General features: G+C 40.6%; 1 protein-coding gene across 2 annotated transcripts in view; it reads left to right on the top strand.

The window, feature by feature from the left end:
* Positions 1–692: 692 nt before the first annotated feature.
* BTC (betacellulin) overlaps positions 693–23,151 on the top strand; it is a 47,244-nt gene continuing 24,785 nt past the window's right edge. Inside the window, exon 1 of one of the 2 annotated variants that reach the window (XM_037163507.2) lies at positions 693–1,245. In XM_037163507.2, coding sequence (XP_037019402.2) covers positions 1,188–1,245 — 58 coding nt within the window. In that variant the 5' untranslated portion in view covers positions 693–1,187. The remainder of the gene's footprint in view (positions 1,246–23,151) is intronic. The other variant, XM_037163506.2, reaches the window with a different exon arrangement.

Consider the following 23,151-nt stretch of genomic DNA (forward strand, 5'->3'; position numbering starts at 1 on the left):
ACTAGCATCAATGGGAAAAATAAAATAGTAACGTTCTGTTGGGAGGACAGCAGGACAGTTGCTGGTTAGGGTGGCATCTCAGAGTGAAAGATGCCTTAACACAGGGCCCTGATCCTCAGGGGAGGAGAGAGTATCAGAGAGGAAGAGGGAGGGAGATGGTACCAAATCCTGGGCTTCCTGGGCTGCTCCTCTTTTTGTCTGGGTGCAGTAACGGTCTATCCCACAACCTTGGGTTTTCTGAACCCCAAGATGACGCTGGATGCTGATTTCTGTCTTTTAAAGCTCTGAGGATGCCTTTCTGTTCCAGAAAATTCTTGAACCGGGTTCCGCTTCTGTATAAAGGAGGAGGTGTGGTGAAATAGACACAGGCAAAAAGCGCTCTCCTTATTTTTACAGATCCAACAAATGAATAAATCACTGAAAATACAACAAATAAATGAGTAAATGGATAAATTAAAATTAAATTTCTAAGAAGTAGCTCTTGGTGCGTCCAAACTCCCAGTTACCCAACAAATGATATGTAAACGAAAGGCTTGCAAATTGTCAAATGCCTGCGGTTAACCACAGGGCTTCTTGGATCTGATCCCTCTAGGAGACCGGTAATTGGCTGAAAGAAAGGAAGTTAGCATTCCTGAGCACTTTTGGGTCTCTGATTCTGCCGGGGCGGGTTCCTGGAGTTCAGGGCAAGCTTGTCACCGGGCTGCCTGCGGGCCCGGTAGGGCACACCTGCCTCCCTTCAGTGAATGCTTTCCTGCTGCCTCCCTGTTTACTCCCCAAGGCGGAGGGACTGGAACAGTCAGGTGTGACCCAGCAGGTGGAGTGACTGAGCTGGCCCGAGGGCAGCCCCAATATGAACTTGAGTGTGGGTGTGGGTTAATTTGGGTGGGAACTACCTGGAGACTACCATCAAGACGTCCTGCGCCTCGCTGGTGGGGTGTGTGCAAAGCAAGCAGAATAAATAGGAGACTCCCTCCTCCCGGCGACACTCAGGGAGCTGTGGCCGCCACCCTGGGTGTTTGCCTGCCCTGTAGCCAGGGTTCCAGCCTGAAGAGTAGTTTCGTTTCCTTCTGGCTCCAGGATTCGTTTCCAGCCCCCCCCCCCCCTTGGACGCCCGTGGCCTGGGAACGCGGCACAGGAGGAGGAGGGAGGCTGGTCTAGGGCCTGCCCGGCCCCGCAGCGCGGGTTTGATGGACCGCACCGCCCGGGGCAGCGGCGCCAACTCCCTGCCACGGCTCCTGGCACTGGGTAAGTGGCCGCGCTGGGCGCTGGAGACCCAGGAGGAAAGTCTGGGGTGGAGTGACAGGCAGAGGGAACTCTGATCCGTGCTGGCATCTGGACCCGAGGGCAAGTCCAGCGCTGGAGCTGACAGGGGCAGGTCAGAGAACTCGGACCGCTGGGAAAGGGCGAAGTTAAGGGTCCGGCAGTTGGGCACCTGTCAGGGCTGTCCCTGGGCGCGCGGGGCGGTCCAAGGGCGGAAGCGATCCTGGGCGCAGCTGCTGGTGCCACAGACTGTAGGCGCACAGAGGAGGACCGGGGTCCCTAAAGCCTTGAGGCTCAGTGGGGTCGCCATGCTGTGAGTGAGAACTGGTGGGAGGGAAAGCTATCGAAGAAGGAGCACCGGAGACTGGACGAGAAAGATATCCCGGGCAGAGTTGGAAAAGGAATTCCTTGGCTTACCGTGCGGGTTGGGAGTGAGGGCTAGGTGGAGGGCCCTTTGCTTGGTGTGTGTGCCAGAGGTAGGAGAGGGAGGACTTCTGCAGAAAGTAGAACTGGCCATGGCTTGGGAATGAATTATTACACCTATTTCTTGCTGGGGCAATTGGGAGGAGCAAGAGGAGAAAAGACAACGCCTGAGACCTGAACCTCCTGTTGCTGATAAGGAAGCAAAGGAAAAAGAAATGACGTGCTTCACTAGGTCATTACCCATGAAACACATAGATCTTTACTTGGAATACAGTCAAGTGCTGCTTAGATTGGGGTGTGAATTCTGGGAAATAGTTGTTGGTGGATTCGGTCATCATGTGAATATCACAGAGTGCACTGACCCAAACCTAGAGAGTATAGCTTGCTACATACTTGGGCTATATGGTATACCTCGGCGCAAAGCCTGTACGACATGTTATGTCCACAATGACAAATAAAGCAAGCACAAGGGGAAATCATGCAATCGAGACACTTGATGAACATAAGATGTGTGAGGTTTCTGCCAGTGCAACAAAGCATACTGTTTTACAGTAAACTTTTTTAATGAATAGAAAGAGCAGACTCAAAAATAACAATAAAAAGTGCAATATAGGCCCTGGCTGGTGTGGCTCAGTAGATTGAGCACTGGCCTGTAAACCAGAGTCACCAGTTCGCTTACCAGAGCACAGGCCTGGGTTGTGGGCCAGGCCCCCAGTAGGGGGCGTGTGAGAGACAACCACACGTTGATGTTTCTCTCCCTCTCTTTCTCCCCTCCTTTCCTCTCTCTAAAAAAAAAAAAAAATCAATAAAATCTTTTTTTAAATGTAGTATAGGTAATACATAAACTAGTAACAGTCACTCATCATTATCATTATCATTATCATTATCAAGTGTTCTGTATGTGCTATATTATTACAGGACTGTCAGGGCAATAGGTTTGTTTATACCAGCATCACCACAAACACATGAGTGATGTGTTACTCTATGACATTATGATGGCTACAAAGACACTGGGTGACAGGAATTTTTCGGTTCCATTATAGTTACGGGGCATTGTCCTACATGTAGTCTATTGACTGAAACTCCTTAGGTGGCATGTGACTGTACAAGGAGGGGGGGTCCCAAAAACTAGAATTTATTTCTAAAAATTGTGTGTTTATTCTTACATGTTTGAATTTCAGTCACCTTCAAAGTACTCTCCATTTGATGCAATATACCAGTCAAGATTTTTTTTTACCACTGCTCAAAACAATTTTTGAAATTGTTGATTCTGATGCCTTTTAGTGCTTCTGCCGTTATTTTGTTTCATCTCTTCCACACTGGCAAAACTTTTCCCTTCAAGGACTTTTTTCATCCAGAGAAACAAACGAAAAAACTTGCATGGTGGGAGATCAGGTGAATAGGGAGGCTGGGGCATGGGGCCGCACCATTTTGATCAAAAACTGCTGAACGCTCAGTATGGTGCGGGCAGGTGCACATCGTGAAATGGGAAAACTCATTCACAGAATCTACAAAAAAAATTCACTGAAGCCAAATCACGGCCTCTCACAACAATGCTGGCTGGCATACTGATACAGATGGGTTTCTGGAACACTCACCTAGTGGGGGAAGCCTGTACTTACAAGAGGCCTGTCTTCCAGAAGATGATTCTGGGTTTGGGGGGGGTTCCCCCCTTGATATTCTTTATTACAGGAGAAATTACAGGAGGCAAAACTTTTCTTAACTTCGAGGTCTCATCTGGGTTATTAAGGACCACTGGGAGTGGTCGCTGGTGTAGAGGGGAGAGTGGCAGGTGGGAGGAGAAGTTGCAGGGTGCCTGGAACCCGCTAGAGGCTGGGAGTCAGTGCTGGCAGAGGGAGCGCTGGAGCTTCCAGGGCTGCGGGAGGTTTCTGCAGCTGGAAGCCAGGGCCGCTTCCCTCCCCGGTGTGGTAAGGCAGCAGGAAAATCCTACCACCTCAAGGCATCCCATCAACATCCTGGTCATTTTGAGGGGGTGGAGGGAAGGAGAACTAGCAGCATTTTGCAGCTTAGCTGGGGTGAGGTGTAGAGACACCCGGCTTGGGGCATTATGTGAGAGGAGGAGAGTATTCACAACTGAAGTGTCTGCAGCTTCGAGCCTAAGAAGGCCCGGGACTTCTCTTATGGGGAGAAAGGAAGTGAAAAGTAAATGGAAACTTTCATTTGGCTGTGTTCTTGGTGAAAGAGAGGTGGCTAAAAAGGTGTCGTGACCTTGGTTGGAAGTCGATCAGACTTCCGGCCAAGGTTGGAGAGAAAGGGCTGATTTAACAAATCCTGCAGAGGAGGAGGAAGTCAGGAACATTCAGTGGTGACACGATGGATGTGGAGCCTCTAGAAGAGCAATGGGCCTGCGAGTCAGTCTCAGCACCAGGACTGACGCTTTATCGGCACTGGACGAAGGGGGCACTTTCTCCTTACACCTCATCCGGACTGTCCTTCACTCAAAGTATTTACTGAGACTCTGCTGCAGTCAACAAGATGCTAGACCGTATGGGAATGGGAGTGGGATGAGGGCTCAAGAAATTCCTAAGACATAATTTCTAAGATGTGATTTCTTCCCTAAAAGAAGTTACGCTGAAATTGGAAATACAAGACCAACAGATATGACACATCAAGGCAAAAATTCATGAAACCAGGGGAGGGAGAGCTGCCTCCTACCAAAGCTTCAACAGTGAAAATGGGGTGGTGCGGACCTGCTGCTTGGAGGGGCAAGCGGGTGCCTTGAAGCTTGGGTAGGATGGGGAAAAGTAGGGAAAAGAGGCTAACGATAGACGAGGAGACAGCATTTAGTGAAGGGCCGGTGATGGAAATCAGACAGTCAGCCAGAAAGTGGAATTTATGAGAGGCAGACAGGTTATGAAGAGCCAAAAAAAGCTCCATTAAAATATTTGGACAGGAACCAATAAACAGTTAAACACACACCATCATACATCTTGGGTATGGGAGTGATACGAGGCAAGCAAAGATTTAAGGAGACCAGTGAGTCCCTGGGGAGCAGTGTGGGAGTGGGGAGACCTGGTGGTCTCCCGGCTGCAATCCAGGCCTGAGCTAATTCGGGCCTAACTTAGGGAGCTGTGCCAGCAGAAATGTTACCGTAGGAATGATTATTGCAGGCAAATGGGTATCCTTCCACCTTTACTGCCACACAGCGCTGTGTTTCTCCTCAGAACCTGTCAAAAAGCAGAGATGAAAAACAAAAAACTCTAATCTAGCGCTGTTTATACTTGGGGCTACCTAAATGCACAGCTGTGCTGCAGAATGTTAGACTCGGGGAATTGAATTCCGTCTTTAGAATCCCCCAAAGCTCCACTGTTTGCAAAGTGACAAAGGATATAATTTGTTGGTATCCGTGTTTCCATAAAGCGGTCCTCTGGCTTTCACGTACACTTTACTTTTAAGTCTCATTTCTACTTGAAGTCACACCTTATTTTCCTTTTTCAAAGGAATGTGAGTGATGCTCTCTGCGATGCACTGGCGTGCGTGCGTGGGTGGGCGAGGGTGAAAAGTACCTGGAGAACCCGCACCGAGTGGACGTAAGACCTGGTCCCAACCCTGCCGTTCATTCCCCGACTCTGAGATGTCTGCAAGTGAGGGGTTTCTGCACTTTTTCTCATTTGTAAAATGAAGGGATTGCTTCAGATGAGACTGCGGTTCTTAGCAACTTCACATTTAACTGATCTTTAAATTTCCACTGGGAAATTTAAAAGAAAATCTATTTGCCATAGTATTTCACATCCATCTGCTTTGCAGTGGGATCTTTGTTCCACGTGAACATGACCATCAGGCAGAGAATCAGGGGGCTTGGTCCTGGCGGGGGCAATGAATTCCTTTAGAGTGAGTTTTTCATCTTAAAGAAATTGGATCATCCTCTGTAATTCTGTTTATACTTTCTCCTTCTCATCTACTTGCTATACAACAATAATACTAAAATTATAACAAGTGAAAAGGGAAAAGTGTTTCTTTTCAAAAAATGAGTGATTTTTAAGGTCAAAAAATATATTCTCCTTATTGAAATCTAAAACACTGAAATGTGCATGTCGGTTTTGAGTTCTACAGAAAGCACAAATGTTTCCGTGATCTAGTATCTAGCTCTCGAGTTATAAAGCAGGAGGTGGCAGCAGGTAAAATTCCCATCATTCAAACAAAGCAACTGAAGCCCCAAACACTGGAAGATTTTAGGATTTGCCTCTTCAGCTGTATTAAGTACTTAAAAGAATGTTGGGAGTTTTTTTGGCTGCCCCCCCCACCCCACTTCTAAAACCTCAGGTTTCACAGGCCATACTTGCATATTGACAATTGTTGCAAACCAGTCTTTGCCATTTCTCTATTCTATCTTGCTATGTGGAGATGCCCCAAAATTTCTGGAAGACCCCAATACTGCAGGCATACTTTGTGGTACCCCGCTGGTGTTTGACCTGCCAGCAACTGTGCCAAAACTGAAAGTGCCAAGGACTACAGTCCTTATGTCCATCCCAGCTGCTCGGACCTCTGACATGCCTCTTCTCTGTGGAGACCACTCTCCCCAGGGCTCCTGTGCTCCTTGAGTCTGCAGACCGTCTCGTGGGAAAACCTCATCTTGTTTTCTTTCTCCCCCTTTCATTGTAGTCAGCTCATGTCAGGACATAGACATGAATGTCATGAGGAAGTTGGGCCAGAGGACAGTCAGAGAAACAGGAACCAAGCTGTACCACAGGTCACCCCTCTCTGAGCCAAGAACCATGCTTGTAAACATCTCCATTAGGATCAGTGACTTCCCAGGAGGGTCCAGACAAGCCAGAATCCAGGCTGAATGCAATTTAGGTTTAAGCCACAGTCATGATGCACTTCCAAAATTGCTCCGACAGACCCCTGGATCCACAAAGAATCTGCAGTCCAGTTGGTCAGTGTAGTTGGGAATACTCCCAGCTACAATTTTAGAGGGAAGCAGTCTTTCTGAAATGGGTACATACTACTAATGACTTCGAGCTTTCCCAGGTGTATTGTATCTTGAAAAAGAAATCTTGTAGCTCAAATGAATTCTAATTACTAGAATCCAAAGAAATAAGGAAATAATTTTTTAGATGGTTGAAGAGAGACAGGGTATTTAATCTAAATTCACATCAAATAGGTAACCACCTACTTTGTTTATCAGCAAGGCTAAGTCAAACGGCCATGAAGTACTTCCATTCATTCTTTACATTTTTTGAGGATACGTAGTATATTATTTACCTGATCTATAGATTAGGAGCTTTGACTCTAAAATAGTGACAAAAGGTTGAACAATGTTTGTGTTCAGCCTTATTTTGGTGCCTGATTCGATTGTATAACAGGCTGAGTTACTAGAATGGTATTTTCCTTTTTGGAAAATCATGGGTTTATTTATTCATTTAGCCGTACTTAACTTAATGATGTCATGTCAGAGGGCTTCTTTCTTGGCCATGCAATGGATAATGGGTAGCTATTGTGGTATTTTTCAATAGGGTAATAATACAGAGCATGTAGTAGTTTAAATATTAGCTTTAGTGTGCAGAGTAGATAAGAAAAAGAGAGATTAATATAATAAGAGGCACGTAAAGAGAAAGCTGCTGTTAACTAGCCCAGCAAGTCTGGACCAGGCAATGAAGAGAAAGAAATAACTTCAATAGGATGTAATGACAAGTGCTGTGTAGGTAAGAAAGGGGAAGGAAGAAGTAAAGCTGTCCCTGAGACTGCTAACCTGAGAGAAACAAAGAATTTCTGATACATATGTAAATTGTTTTCCCCCTGTGGGGATGTGAACTATTTGGGAAACATTCAAATGTGTACGAACATTTGGAAGTACGTATAGAAGCTGACTTCAAATACAGCAGAGGTGGCACCCAAATCTGACTGTTCTCCCAAAGAATATAAGAAGCACGTCATCAGGCCTCTCTCCCCAGGCCTACAAAAGTCTGGTAAATATATTCCTATAAATACAACTGTATAAAGACTTTCCAGGAGAAGAAAAAATTTCCTTACAGAATAATTGCAAATCATACATGTAGAAACTTCCTCTTCAGAATGTGGAGCTTAATTCCTCGCCCTCTTTGAAAGTAGGCTGGACTAAGTTACTTGCTTCCAAAGAATAGAGCATAAAAAAGGGAAAAATAATAACTTTAAAGTGCAAAAATCTGGCAAGCAGTACCTTAACCAAGTGGTCAGGGTTAATTTAACATCACCAATGATAGCATGTAGTTATCACATATCCCTCATATGATGTGATGAGAGGTACACTTCTTTGTAGGATTCACCCTAAAAACCCAAAACCCTGGTCCAATATTTACAAAAACATCAGACACACCCAAAATTGACAGCTATTCTACAACATATCTGACCAGCACTCATTAAAATGGTTTATAAAGTCATAAAAAGTAAGGAAAGACTGAGCACCTGTCACAGACCAGAGAACACTACGAATCTTGACACAGAAAAATGGCATCCATGGAAAGTTGGTGAAAACAGAATACAGCCTTGAGTTTAGTCACCAGTAATGCATCCATGTTGATTCTTAGTTTTGAGAAATGTACATTGATGATTCGAGATGATGCATCAGAGGAAGCAAACGTGCGTTAGGGTGTACAGGAGTGCTCGGCACTTAGCACCTTCCTGTAAATCTACGATGACAGGTACCCTTCATTTTTCAAAAGTTCACTTTATACTACCTCATGTTTACCAAAGATATACATTAGTACATGTTTTGGGTAAGTGAGAGAAATTCAAAGTTTTTTTTCCTTTTGTGAAAAAGGTGAAAAGCGAAAATAGAGTTTAGTATTTTGCAGCCGGCCCTTTCAGTGACAGGAGCCATAAGAGGGCCACCAACCTTCTCACCCGGGAACTACATGTAACATCTTAGCTTCAGGCCCCCGTAGCTCTTTACTGTGTCTGTGAGCATGTGTGCTTCGTCTCGATTTATTCTGTGCATCCATGAGTAAGATGTGTTCTGAGGCCATTGCTTCTTCACTTTATGCCATTTCAGCTTAACAAAAGTTTTCATAAAAATGTTCTACTTTTAGATAGTAGGGGAACCTGTCTTTCAAAATAAAGCTTATTTATTATTTTTTAAAGCCTCTATAGAAGATTCTAATGACAAGCCTGTTTGGACAATCACCTAGTTAGAAAATAGGGCTGAAAATATAAATGAATAATTTAGCTCATTATAATTTCAGGATCTAACACAATGCCTACCATAAAATAAATCCTCAGTAAATATTTGTTCAGATACTGAGTTCATAGGTATTTTGTGAGATTGAATAGCATTATATAAAAAGGAGACAAAATTAAAATCATAGAGACAGAAAGTAGAAAGTTGGTTGCCAGGGGCCAGGAGAAGAGAGGTTTGGGAGTTATTGTTTAGTGAGTCTAGAGATTCAGTTCTGCAAGATGAAGAGGGTTCTGGAGACGGATGATAGTGATAGTTAAACAACAGTATGAATGATACTACTGAAGCATGCATTTAAAAATGGTTAAGACAGTAAATTTTATGTTATATTTATTTTAACACAACAAGAAAATGAAAAAAGGACTGAGAGTAGAGTGCTGGTGGAACCCATACGTACGGTATGGAAGTCATAAAAAGAGCCGGCAGAGTTGAGTGAAAAGAAAGGGAAGGACAATTCGGGAATCCAAGAGGGGAGGTGGATTGTAAATGTAAGAGCTGGGAAGGTCAACTATATCAAATACTGCGGAGATGGAGGAGGCTGAGGCTCAAGAAAAGCCACTGATGAGTGAGATCTGAGGAAATTATCGGGGCTCTTAAAAGATGAGAGACAAGTGACTGGTGGTGCCTGAAGAGGACAAACACACAGACACACACACACACACACAGGGCTGAGAGGATAGAAGCTGGAGTGGAGGGCAGAAAAGGGAAAGTTTGGGTTTATGAGACCCAACTTCAAATAGTTGAAAAGTTGTCTCAACAAAGTTATTCCCTATTTAATTCTGGGGGCACAACATGGATTAATTAATTCCAGGAAGGCAGACTTCACATTAATGTAGGAGGAATTTCCTTCCAAGTAGAGCCTTAAAAAAAAGTAAAATCCACTGATTTGGGATGTGCTGAGCTTCCAGTGTCTGGCACATGTGTGGTCTGGATGGCACTTACAGGAAGTTGTACAGAGGAGATTCCTCGGTGAGATAGGAGGTGAACTAAATGACTTCACCAAGGGTTCTCATGTCTCTTAGAAATCAGGATGATGTTTCTGCACTTCAGGAATGCTCTAGAGGTTGGCAGGTAGAATTTCAAACTAAGAAATTATCAGCAGATTTCTCTGGGAAGAAATAGAAAGCTAGGGCTCTTGGAGGCCCAGGAATCAAAGGTGAAGGATCTTTTAAAAATTACTTAAGATTTCCCCCTTAAAACTAGATTCAGTGACCATGGCTTCTCACGATCCTCTCATCTTGGGGTATAGTACCAATCCTATACTCCAGGCTCAGTTTTTGCCTTAAAATCTCAGCAATCTCTACATCTTACTAAATATTAGGATAATAATTATCAATTGGGATCCAATTGCGAAGGGAAAAAATCCCTAGCATAACTATAATTAATAAATTATATTAACAAAATTTCAAATATTTCAGAAGACACATTTCTAACATTGCCATCTATTGATAGAAAACATCTGTGAGAAAATACTCTAATTTTTCTTAAACAACTTTTAGTGGAGGGTGAAAAGAGTGACTGGAAGTGTGGTTAGATTTGAGATAAAACTACACACAAGAATAATAAGCTATACTTCTCATTTGCCTTTGCAAAAGCATAACTAAGAAAATATACCCCATTCTTTGTTACTAACTTTTATTCAACAGCATTCGCCACAATTAAATACTTAATGAATGGTTTTCTAGACTAGTCACATCCTTAACTGGGAATCTGTCTTTCAGGATGTGGTGAACAGACATTGCAAAGCTTCAACTGGAAAAATGTGGTGTGACCATTTCTTAGTGAGTCTTACTTTCATAGGTCACACAAGGAACTCAATTGAATTATTTCACGTCCTCACTGTACATCCTCACTGTACATCCTCACTGTCAAGAAGGCCCTTGTTTCTTAATTCTCCTTTGTACAATTTTTAACTTCAGTGGGACAGCTTTATTCATTGTCTCCCAAACATACCAAGCTCATTTCTATGTCATTACCTTTGTTCTGGTGTAGTTACCAGCTTCTGTGAAACTTTCCCCTATGATTTCATTTAACACATTGCCTCTTTTTGGAATTCCTATAGAATTCACTTTTTTTGTATTCCTAGCACGTAAGATATACTACCTAATAGTTATTTGTTCATCTATTTGTTTGCTTAGATCTGGTCTCTACAGATGGTTTTGTCAACAAAGATAATAATGGATTAACATAAAGTTGGGTTGGCCTATCCTAACTCAGTTTATGGACCTAAAATCTGTTTTTTGTTTTGTTTGGTTTTTTTTATTTTTTAAGGTTAGTTAGGCAGCTACTCCAAACCCTATGGTCTTTTCTTTACCATTAATAAAGTCTGATGACTATTCCCTGTGGGTCACAGGCTCTGTTATTGCTAGATCCAAAGGCCAACTCCACTATTCCTCCTCACTTTGCACTTGGAGAATCCTCCCAAGCAAACTACTCCTTTTCCTTAGTTATTTTTGCCTCTTCCATTTGAACTACTGTGGAAATTCACTGAGCCCTCAAGCTTTTCATTTAAGCTATCACAGTGTCTGACTGTCTGATCTGGTCTTATCATAAAGGAATAGGAATCAAAAAGTCAAATTTTGATACCTGATGATTTCTAAGAAACTGGCTCTAGGTTATTATGAGGTCCCATTCAATATAGTCATTGTTGTCACAGATTTAGTAACAATCATGGTGAAAACAAGAGGTTGACTTACTGGCAGATGCGTTATTGTGGTGCTAACAGTTTTCAGACATATGAGTTAGTTTATATCTGATAGGCTGTTAAATTATTTCCCTCTCTGGGCTTTAAAGATATGATCATGGAGTACTTTTGTGACTTAAGAAAAAGTGTTATCCATCATTCTTAGCCTTTCTTAAGCAGCAAGTATTGATTCTACTATTTGAAATCGAATTTTACATCAGAGGAGAAAGTAGCTCATATTCTACTTTTATAATTTTGAATGGACATGAACTATTCAAAATATATTTCAGAACTATTTCTGAAAATCATCTTTTTGTTTCTCTGCCCTTGTCTCTACTTCCCTTTCTGACCCTGAAAATCCAGAGGCCTGTCTCTCAGTTTTACTAAATAGGCCGTTCTCTAGGGCCTGTGACTTTTCCCCAAAATCCCTCCTTGACCTGGAACATGGCTCTCCATGAGATGTCCCAATGTCCCAAATCCTCACTATGTTGAAACATGAATGTTGTGCACCTCTTAAGACCTTTTCAACTACCTCCATTGTCTCCTGCTCAATCCCCTGCCAATACCAAGTCACTCCTTTTTGGACTTGGATACAACATCATGTCCCAGGGCATGAATTATGACTTCTCACTCACTGAGCAACCAGAATGAGCACCCAACAAGGGACATTTTGTCCAGTAAGAAATGGACAATGAAAGTGATTGCAACAGACAAATTCCACCTTCATTCCTTTCCCGTGGACTCACTCAAGGCACAGTTCCTTTTTGAATGCGTTACAGAGCCCCTGTATGAGTGAACATGTCATCTAAGCACATTTCTGTTTCTGTGGTTCACTTTGGAGCTGTACATAGCATGGCAGGTACTCCCATTGCATTGCGCTGTCTCCTTTTTACTTCATTTCCTCTTCCTTCATTCTTACAGCCCAGAGCTTGTAACTACAAAATAAGCAATAACCCCTTAATCTGTATCTTGGGCTCTGCTTTCCAGAAGACCCAGGTTGTGGCACTTGATTTTAGTGTATTTCTTTTCAGGTAAGTAATTCCTTCCCTTTGCAGGTCTGCTTTAAAGTCAAATACAATTAGAAAGGGAAATATATTAAATAATAATGCTCTATTTGGGGGGAATGTTAAAGTAGAGGAGTGTAAAAACAACAACAACAAGAGATAACAGAAAAAAATGGAGAAGAACACCAATGTCAAATCTCACCTATTCCACACTTACTGTCTCAGCCAATGGCAAGGCCAGCGCTAAACATCATTTCTACCCCCTGGTATTTTGTCAGCTGCATGTTAGATGTGATCTTTTTGGACTTGGAAAATGCTCTGTGGATAGTCTGCATACTCAGGGGTCTGTTTTTATTCTTGACAATAAAGATGTACTGGGAAATTTCCCCAGATGCTTATTGGTTTTATTCTAAATGTTGATTTAAAGTTTAAAAGCTTTGTTTTTCCAAAATCAGAGTATATGATTTATAACCTACTTGGTTTTTCAATAGTTCCATCTAAGATCTGACTTTATCTGCTATATTTGTATCACTGAATCACTTAACCAACTAATTGAATCAGTAATCTCATCTGACATAAACGGTATGCTGAGTCACCGGCAGAACCGTACTGAGAATACAAAGAACCATACATGTAGAAGACACCATGTCACTATTAATCAGCTGAGGCTCATTCACTTCAAACCTCTTTAAAAAAAACACTGGAAAGAAACAGCATGTGGAAAGACCAGTTTAGGTACAAGCAGTTTTACCTCACTAAGTACATACGTAGAAACATGCTATAGAGGCAAAACTATATGTATGTATGTATGTATGTATGTACATGTTTCTATGTATGTTTAGTGAGGCAAAACTGCTTGTACCTAAGCTGGTACAAGCAGTTTTGCCTCACTAAACATACATAGAAACACGCCTACTCTAGATTACATACGTATGTGTATTTATCTTTTGTAGTTTATTTCATAAACATGTTTTAGACACAAGTCAAATCACACTGTTAATGTAGAAATTTGTCAGTAGTCATTTATGAGAGTGGAAATCTGTTTTACTGGAGTAATTAGAATTCATTTTTTTTTACTTCAGGTCTCTTATAGCTGCTATTTTGTTGAGTGACTACCTTGTGCCGAACATCACCAAGGTTGATAATTCATAATTTATTTTTTCATTTCTTTAAGCACACAGCTAAATCTTTACCATGTAAGTTATATATTGTGAGCCTCGGTTTACAGGTGGGACCTCTGCTGCTTGTTGTTGAATAACTTAATCATAATCACAAAACTAGTGACTAAAAGCCACATCCAGGATTCAAATTCATTTCATTTGCCTCCAAACCTATCTTTGTACCACTAACCTATACATCTTCCCTCTAAGATAAAGTTCATTTAACTATAAAATACTCTTCCAACTTCTGCTTATATTCAAAGATAGACAAATTCGTCTTGGATTTACAGTTTGATTTTCTGATGGGGGATGGAGTGAGGTTCAAAGCCTAAAATAAAATTTATATGATGTAACAGGAAGTCGCTGGGCCTGTTAGACACAAGTAGACATCGGGATATCTAAAAAGATGCCCTAAATCATCAGAATATGGATTAATGGACACTTTATGATAATGATGTATTTATTTTTTTAATACAGGGTTGGACAAAAGTAGGCTTACAATTGTGAGTACATAAAACACAGCTTATTCTTGTATCATCATTTTTTATTATTATATTATTTTCCTTATGAACTGTAAACCTACTTTTGTCCCACCCTACATAAAATACACTTGGCTCTAAAAAATGGAAAATTTGGCTCAGAGATGAGGCAAACACAACGTACAAGACTGTTTAGGTTGGTCACATTTGATCTTTTTAAATAGTTGACCCAGCTGGTGTACAACTTTACCTCAGCATTAGCAATGACTTTGAGACAGTGGATCATGATCCTTGTCATACTGTGTCTCTTTCAATGCTTGTATTGTTCCCAGTGACTTCATTCCCCATGCTGGCTGATGGGGACAGCACTTTTAATAGATTCTGTCATTTTTAACTTGAGAATCTCAAAGGACATGAAGTAAATGGAGCTTTGACTCACTGAAGGAGAAATTTTTTTTTCTTTCTGTTTGTAATTTTATGAGGAGAGTTGATATTTAAAAGCTAATAAGCAAAATAAAGACAGACTCATAGATAATGAACAAGCTGACGGATCTGGGATTGAGCAAAAAAGCAAAGAACTCGTGGACACGGACAACAGTGTGGGTGGCAAGGGCAGAGGAGGGTGGATGAGAAAAGAAGAGAGTATGGGGAGATAAATAGTCATGGAAAAAGTACACCAAAGTTACCTATGAAAGTTAAAAATTAAAGGAAAATAAACAGTTCTAGAAATAGTGACTCAATTTTCAGTCACTTAGTAAATAAGCTCATATAACATTATTTTGGCTTTTTTTCTTTAATGCATCTGAGAAGTTCTTCAGGTCGTATGAAGCAGAGAGGTATGATTGAATGAAAGAATAAGAAAACAAAAACTTGTGAAATAATTTGAATGACAAGTGAAGTCTAACACAATAACTTTTCAAAGAGCCAAGTGCAAAATCTTTTTTTTAGGTAAAAAATAAAAATGAAACAAAACAGAACAAATACACTATCAATATACTGCTTTACAGCAATACAAAAAAATAGTAACTTCATTTTAATATAAGCTAAATAAACCCCCAGTATTTAGAGACAACTAACGAAAGCAGATTCTCTGGGGCTGCATTATCAGAGTTGTGGTGCCCAAAACGGGAGGACTAAGGGCCCCACTTTATTCTGTCTCTGACAGACCGTGTCTCACCTTGGCACTAATTCTCACCTTGCATTTAGGGAACAGTGACAAGGCTTACAAGGGTCTTGAGGATGTCAGGTAAAATACAGTTGAAGGAGCCCAAGACATTATCCTAAAGAAGAGAAATTCTTCCAGGAAAAGTTGATAGTGGGCTTCAAATATGTGAGAATCTCTCATGCGAAACAAGGTATTAAACTTATTCTAGGTGATTGTAATGGGCAGAGTAAAATTACAGAAAGGCAAAACCAGCTCAACATCAAGATGCATTTGTAGAGCTTAAGAAATAGGTGCTTAATAAATTCTTGAATGTACAAAAATGGCTGTGATTGAAAGAATAAATGAATGGTCTCACTGAAATTAGATGTCTTAGAAGAGAGTGAAATCTCTGGACTGAAATTTTAAAGATGGGATTGATTAGTTCTCCCAAGAGATGATTTTAGGGGAATTGAGATTTTGTGGGTAACAGACCTTAATGCCCCTAATGTCCTTACTAATTCTGAAATAGAAAATGAGTGGCTCTCCTGAATGAAAATCTTGTGTTTTCCACATCTAAATACTATATTTTCTCTAAAATACAATCCATACTTTCTCTGATGAAGATAATTATTATTGTAATAATGTATGTTCCTTTACAAATAATTTTACTATATTTTTAATTTTGATTTTCATTCATTAGATTGTGGGATTGGCAGAAAACTTATTATTCTACTTTTTTCTTTTTTAGGAAAAGGTCAGGATAGTTCATTAATTAACTCAAATCACTTAGTGAATTAAAAATGAGTCTGATGATCTTTTCACAATATAATGATACTTCCCCTAATAAATTTTTTAAGGTGTCAAAATTTGAGACTTTGGAAATGTACAATTGACTTAAAGCAGTAGAATCAAAGTGAAAGCTATACAGCGAATTAAAAATGCTGAAGCAGTTTGGAGAGAATTACAAGGGCTCCCAATCACAAAAATTTTTCTCCCAAGGGCACTTGGAAATGTCTGGAGACATTCTGGGTGGCAACAACTTAAGAGTAAAGGGAGGGGTGGTGGAGGGATGCTACTAGCATCTAGAGGGTACAAGTCAGGGATACTACCAATCACCCTCTAATGCACAGCCTCCTGCAACAAAGAATTAGCCCAAAATACCAGCAGTGTGAAAACTGAGAAACCCATTGGATGTTTCCCATTCATTTTCAGCCAGAACTTGGATTTCCTTGAATGATGAGGTGAGATGTACAGAATATAAAGTAAATTTAAGCTCTTATTCTCTAAAGACTTTTCATTCACTCAAAATAAATTCATATTTGACAGAATTGCTAACTTTGACTGCAGAGGACTTTACAGTGAACCCCCTTATCCAAAGTTTGGTTTTCTGTGCTTTTAGTTACCTGCGGTCAACCGCAGTCAAAAAATATGGAATTGAAAATTCTAGAAATAGATAATTTATAAATTTTAAATTGCTTGTCACTGGGAATAGCATGATGACATCTTGTGCCTTCCAGTTTTGTCCTGCTGGGGGAAGCGAGCCATCCCTTCGTCCAGCCAGTCCACACTGTGGACACACCCCACCCATTAGTCACTTAGTAGCTGTCTCAGTTATTAACTCAACTATAGATGTATCGCAGTGCTAACTTAATAATGCCAGTGTAACTTTTATCACAGTATATCATTATAACTGTTCTATTTTGTCATCGTTGTCATTAATATCTTACCATGTCTAATTTATAAATTAAACTTCATATATGGGAAAAAAGGTTTTGGTACTATCTGAGGTTTTGGGCACCCACGGGTCTTGGAATATTTCTCCGTGGACAAGGGGGTGAGGGCTACTATAACTGGAGAGGAGGCCCTGACTCTGCTAACTTCCCCAGGTTTTCTGCATCTACTGGTAATTCATTCTTTGCCTCTCTTCTATACCTTTGGCTTCTTTTTGTCAATTTTCTCTCACATTTGAAATAAAAACAAAACAACTTTCTTTTTCCTATGCATATTGACTAATCTATCATTCCTTTTTAAAATTTCACACCTCTGAGGCATAACCTGCAATTATTGGCATCCTCTTCCTGCCACTAATACTTTTCTAGCAACATATTACTAGTGTTTTTTGGTCACAAGTCCAAAGAATGTGTTTCAGTTCTTATCTTTAATTCCCCTTCAATTTTTTTACACTATTGATCAAATTCTTGTAAAAAAAACTCTGTGGCTACTCCTCCTCAGTCCCTTGAGGACATTTCTCTTTCTGCCCCTCTATCGTATTGGTGTTCTTCAAGATTCTGTCCTTAATCTTCTTTCTCTTTTTCAAATGGTTCCACCTGAGAGACCATGGCACGAAATTCCAGTTTATTTCCTGTGACTCCCAAATGTAGAACCTATAGTTTTGACTTCCCTCTAGAGTTCTGGGTGTCCAACCTTCTGGCGTCTGTGGGCTGGACTGGAAGAAGAGTTGTCTTGAGCCACACATTAAATACAGAAACACTAACAAAAACTGATGAATGAAAAAAGGTGTTAAGTAAATCTATGATTTTGTGTTGGGCTACATTCATAGCCATCCTGGGCTGCATGTTGCCCGAGGGCTGCAGGCTGGACACCCTTGATAATATATCCTAGATAAGTCACAGTCATTTCAAGTCTCAGAGTGTCCAAAGCTGAATTTTCTTCTCTATTCCTGTCTTAGCCACTTTTGGCTGCTATATAGACTGGGCAAACAACAAACATTTATTTGTCACAGTTCTGGAGGCTACGAATTTCCAAATGAAGGCACTGGCAGATTCGGTGTCTGGAAAGGACCTGCTTCTTGATTTATAGACAAATACCTTCTCTCTGCTCACACGGCAGAAGAGACAAAGGATTTCTCGGGGTCTGTACTACAAGGCCATTGATCCCATTCATGAAGGCTCCACCCCCATGCCCTAATCACCCCCAAAGGCCCCATCTCCTAACACCATCACACTGAGATTCAAGTTTCAACAAAAATAATAGTCTATAGCAACCCCCAACCTGTTTGTCTTTTCGCATACCTTATATCTGTGAGTGGTTCCACAGTCCAGCCAGTCACTGAAGCCGCAGACTCCGGAGTCAACCTGTGTCCCCTTTCGTTCACTTCCCACCCATCTTACCACATCTTGTATACTTCACTCTGTGCTGATCTCTCACACTCATTTCTTCTTCTCCATACTCAGTGCCACCACCTTGAGTTCGATGTGTCCGAGTCACCTGTTTGGTAGTAAAGAAACCTTTTCCAACTAAAAAAAAAAAAAAAAGTGGTTAGATGATTATGTTGTTTCTCACTTAAAACTTTTCCATGACCCATTTTAGCAGCATAACAGAATCCGAAAAATTTAATTTGGCTCTTGGGCCGTTGTTTCCTCCTGCTTCCCAGCCCCCCTTCCACCACAGTGCCACCACCCCCAGACCAGCGGGACACATTCTGCTATTTCTGCCCTGTCTTTCCACAAGCCGCCCCTTTTGTGTGGAGTGTCCTGGTAATTACAACTGGATCCCTTTCTTAAAAATTAACTTTTTTAATAGTGTAATAAACATACATAGATTTTTAAAAATCATACAGTACTAAAAAGTTTATAACAGCAGATAGCATAGCGTTGCACCGCACTTTCCTGCCTCTTTACACCCCCAGCAGGAGCCACGTTTTCAGCTTTTAGATGTCTATTCTGTATTCACCTCTGCCTTACTAGATAATTTACTTGTAATACTATTTCTTGACTTGTCGAGTTTCAACTTTACCTATTAGGTTTCTGTCCTCTCATAACTCAAGTCCAATTACTATAGGGGTGATAATCAAAGCAGTAAGGAACTGGTACAGCACAGACTCTGATTAATCACAACTAGTTTCCCCACATGGTGTGTGGGGGCAAGTTACTGGCCCTGATTGTGTGACAGTTTTTTGTTGAATTGTCAGTATTCACACTGTTATTACCATGTAAAGATTGTCTACTGTCGAAACTAATGTACTATGATTATGTTATCTTGCTTACACAGTTTTTATTTTCTAGAAGTGATTAATCAGTGTTTGAAATAATTATTTATTCCCCATTAAAAACTCCCTCACCTTCTCCATGAAGTCTTTGCTGCTAGGCAGAGTTCACTCTCCACCTTGAGTTACTGCTGTGTTTCCTCCGCTGCTGTGCTTGTTACTCGATACTTTAAAGATTTGTGTGTCTCTCTTCTGTGCCAGCATGTGAATTTCTTGAGGTCAGTGGTAACATCTGTTATCCTTAAACCTTTGGTGTCTTGCTCCAGTGCCAAACACATAGTGCTTAATATATTTATTGAATTATAGATGGAACAAGAGTATCCTTTCTCTCTGAAGCAGCCTTCAGTGTTGATTAGATGGCTTTGTGAGCACGCCTCTGATTTCTGAGTCGTTTCACACAGATTACAAGTGGAAATGCCTGTTAGGGTCTGGGCAGTTAAAAAGAATGAGGGTGGCGAGCCTGAGGGGATCTGTGGCCCAAACGGTGTCACCCACTAGTTAGTTCCATCCCGTTTTATCATGAAGGTATTTCAGACCTATGTTACCAGACCTTCTGGTTTTTTCAATGGAAGCAGAAAAATCCGTGTATAACATGAATTGCTTTTATTCAATTTTTTAAAAACTGCAGACCAAGAAAATGGTTCTTTAGGCTGGATTTGGTTCATGGCCACCAGGTTATGCCATGAGTGTAGTTGGGTGGGCATAGGAGGGATAGTGCTTGGGGTCTGGCTTGCCCTTGAAAATCTCTTCCCCATGGGTCCCTTCCAGGGGTTCTCCCCAGGGACGTACATTTGTCAGCTAATGCTCGCCCGTGGGGTGAACTTTAGCAGAACAGAGCAAGGGCACAAGTTTCAGCCTACCAGAAGGTTCAGAGGCCCAGGGAAGTATTTCAATAGAATCAGAACACCCTCTGTTATGTAGAAGCGGAGAATGATGGATTATAAACAATAGTGGGAAAGAGGATGAATAAACTAAAAATTGTATACTGTGTGCCAAATCACGTGCCTTTTCTTATGTTATTTCAACATTTGCAATAACCTTGAGGAGGTATTGTCATCCCCAGTTTGCAGGTGTTGAATCTTTATGAGATTTAGGGTTTGTTTGTTTTTAATCCCACCATCAGAACAAATTAACTGCAGAATTAAGGCCACCTGATTCTGCCCATGAAGAAAGCCCACGTGTGAGATTTTTTAAATGAATTAAACCTGTTTTATAATAGCAAAGAAATTGGTTAAAATTTTTTACTAGAAATAATATGGGAATTTTTCAATGTGAAGGCTTTGTTTATTTATAGATTAATTTATCCGTTCTTTCAACATTGGTTCTATGTTAGACACCGAAATTACAAAGATGAGTATCATATAATTCCTGTGCTTGAGAAGCCTGACATGATTGTTTCTGGTTTGCTCCAAGTGTGAAAAGAGGTGGCTAGGTGTTGGGATAAACAATATGAAAGATTCAGAAATTTGGTGGCCAAACTGTGCTTTAAAGAAAAGAGATTCACTCCCTTCTTTCTTGTTGCAACACAGAAAACATGCTACTAGCAAAATTAGAAAGTGCAAATAGGGAAAATTTGGACTATCTCTATGGGTCTTTTGACCCTTATCACTCACACACACAGACAAACACACAGACCACAGCACATTTCTGTTCTAGCAGCTGCTTCTCTTACTTAGGAATATACTGAAATGTTCAAGTAATGTTTGGAAATTATTTTTATGGCTGAATAGCATTTTACTGCATGAAAATAATAGTTTTGTATGTATAATCAATTCTCTGTGGTCAGATATTTAGGTAATTCCTATTTTTTAAAACCCATTTCATGTAGAGACTTTTTGTAGCTAAATCTTTTTATGTATTTTTAATTATTTTCTTAGGAAAAATTACTAGAGTAAGCACTTATATGTTTTTTTGCTTTTTTTTTTTTGCTTTTAGTGCACAGAATGCTAAGTTCTCTTCTAAGAGGAAGTGTGAATTTACTCACCACCAGTGGATTTCAGTCTCCATTTCTCTTTACTGTTTCCAATGCTAGTTACCACCTTTCAAAAAAAATAAAGGACTGTTTCTAACTTGATAAATGAAAAAGAATCTCTCTTTTGAAACACTTCTTTTGGAAACTCTAGTGGTCTTTGAACTGACTAGATACTATTGTTCTCTGGTGCAATACTATCACTTGTATTATGGCTAATTGGTTGGCTAATTACCTGCCTTAGTAGCTTTGGAGCAGTTTGATGGCAGAGCATGTCCTAATGACCCGTGTGTTTCTGGATGCTCATGGATGCTTGTTGAACTGAACTGAATCAGAGGACACATGCAGTTAAACCATTGGCTAGATGTATAAACATCAGCCTGACAAGTAAGCAAGTTGTTCTATGACTGCCAGTTACATACTAATGAGCAATTTAAGTGAGAATTGATTACATGCCAAGCACTGTTAAGTGCTTGGTATGCTTACCTGGTTGAATCCTCGCAACAATGCCCTAAAGTAGAGAAAATAATTATCTTCAATTTCCCAATGACAAAACTGAGAAGTCATGAAGCCTACCAATGCACATGGCTGCAACGTGGCAAAAACAGCTCATGACCTCAGGACCGACTGCCAAGCCACTTTATCTCCACCCTCCCAGGCTCCCATCTTGTCCAACCTCTTTTATTTAAATCATTTTTAAAATTACAGTGGACATACACTACTATATTAGTTTCAGGTGTACACTCCAATGATTAGACATTATATAACTTACAGAGTGATTGCCCTGATAATCTTATACCCATCTGACATCACACATACTTATTAGAACATTATTGACTATATTCCCTATGTTCTACTTTACAACCTCATGACTGTTCTATTAGTAATAACTTGTGCTTCTTAATCCCTTCACTTTTTTCATCCAACCCCACAAAGTGTTCTCTGTATTGTATCTATGAGTCTGTTTGTGCTCTGCTTGTTTGTTTTGTTTTTCAGGTTTAATTGTAGGTAGACATATATTTGCCATTTTATTGTTCATATTTTTTATCTTCTTTTTTCCTTTTCTTCTTCTTCTTCTTCTTCTTCTTCTTCTTCTTCTTCTTCTTCTTCTTCTTCTTCTTCTTCTTAAAGAAGACTTTTTAACATTTCATGTAATACTGGTTTGGTGGTGATCCACTTCTTCAGCTTTTTCTTGTCTGGGAAGCTCTTTATCTGTCCTTTGATTCTAAATGATAGCTTTGCTGGGTAGAGTAATCTTAGTTGTAGGTTCTTGCTTTTCATCACTTTGAACAGTTCTTGCTAATCCCTCTGGCCTGCAAATTTTCTGTTGAGAAATCAACTGACAGTCTATAACAGCTCCTTCGTAGGTGACTAACAGTTTCTCCCTTGCTGCTTTTAAGATTCTCTCTTTGTCTTTAACCTTTGGCGTTTTAATTATGGTATGTCTTAGTGTGAGCCTCTTTGAGTCCATCTACTTTTCTCCTAAATTCATTGACATCCTTATAACCAGTGTTTCAAACTCTGAATCTAGTAGATTGCTTGTCTCTACTTTGTCTTGTTCTTTTTCTGGAGCTTTGTTCTATGTTTTAATTTTGAGCCATGTTTTCTTGTGTCCTCATTTTGGCAGCCTCTGTGGGTCTGTTTCTATGTATTATAAAGAGCTGCTACATCTCCCAGGCTTAGTAGAGTACCTCATGTAATAGGTGGGGTCCAGTGGCACAGCCTCCCTGTTCACTCAAGCTGAGCACTCCAGGTGTGCCCACCTCCCCCACCATGTGGGCTGTATACACACTCCTATTGTAGTTGGGCCTTAATTAATGTTGGTACATCAATGGGAGAGATTTACCCC

Source organism: Artibeus jamaicensis, unplaced genomic scaffold (assembly GCF_021234435.1).
Source record: "Artibeus jamaicensis isolate MK-2021 breed Jamaican fruit bat unplaced genomic scaffold, CSHL_Jam_final scaffold_1031, whole genome shotgun sequence".
Taxonomy (NCBI): Eukaryota; Metazoa; Chordata; class Mammalia; order Chiroptera; family Phyllostomidae; genus Artibeus; species Artibeus jamaicensis.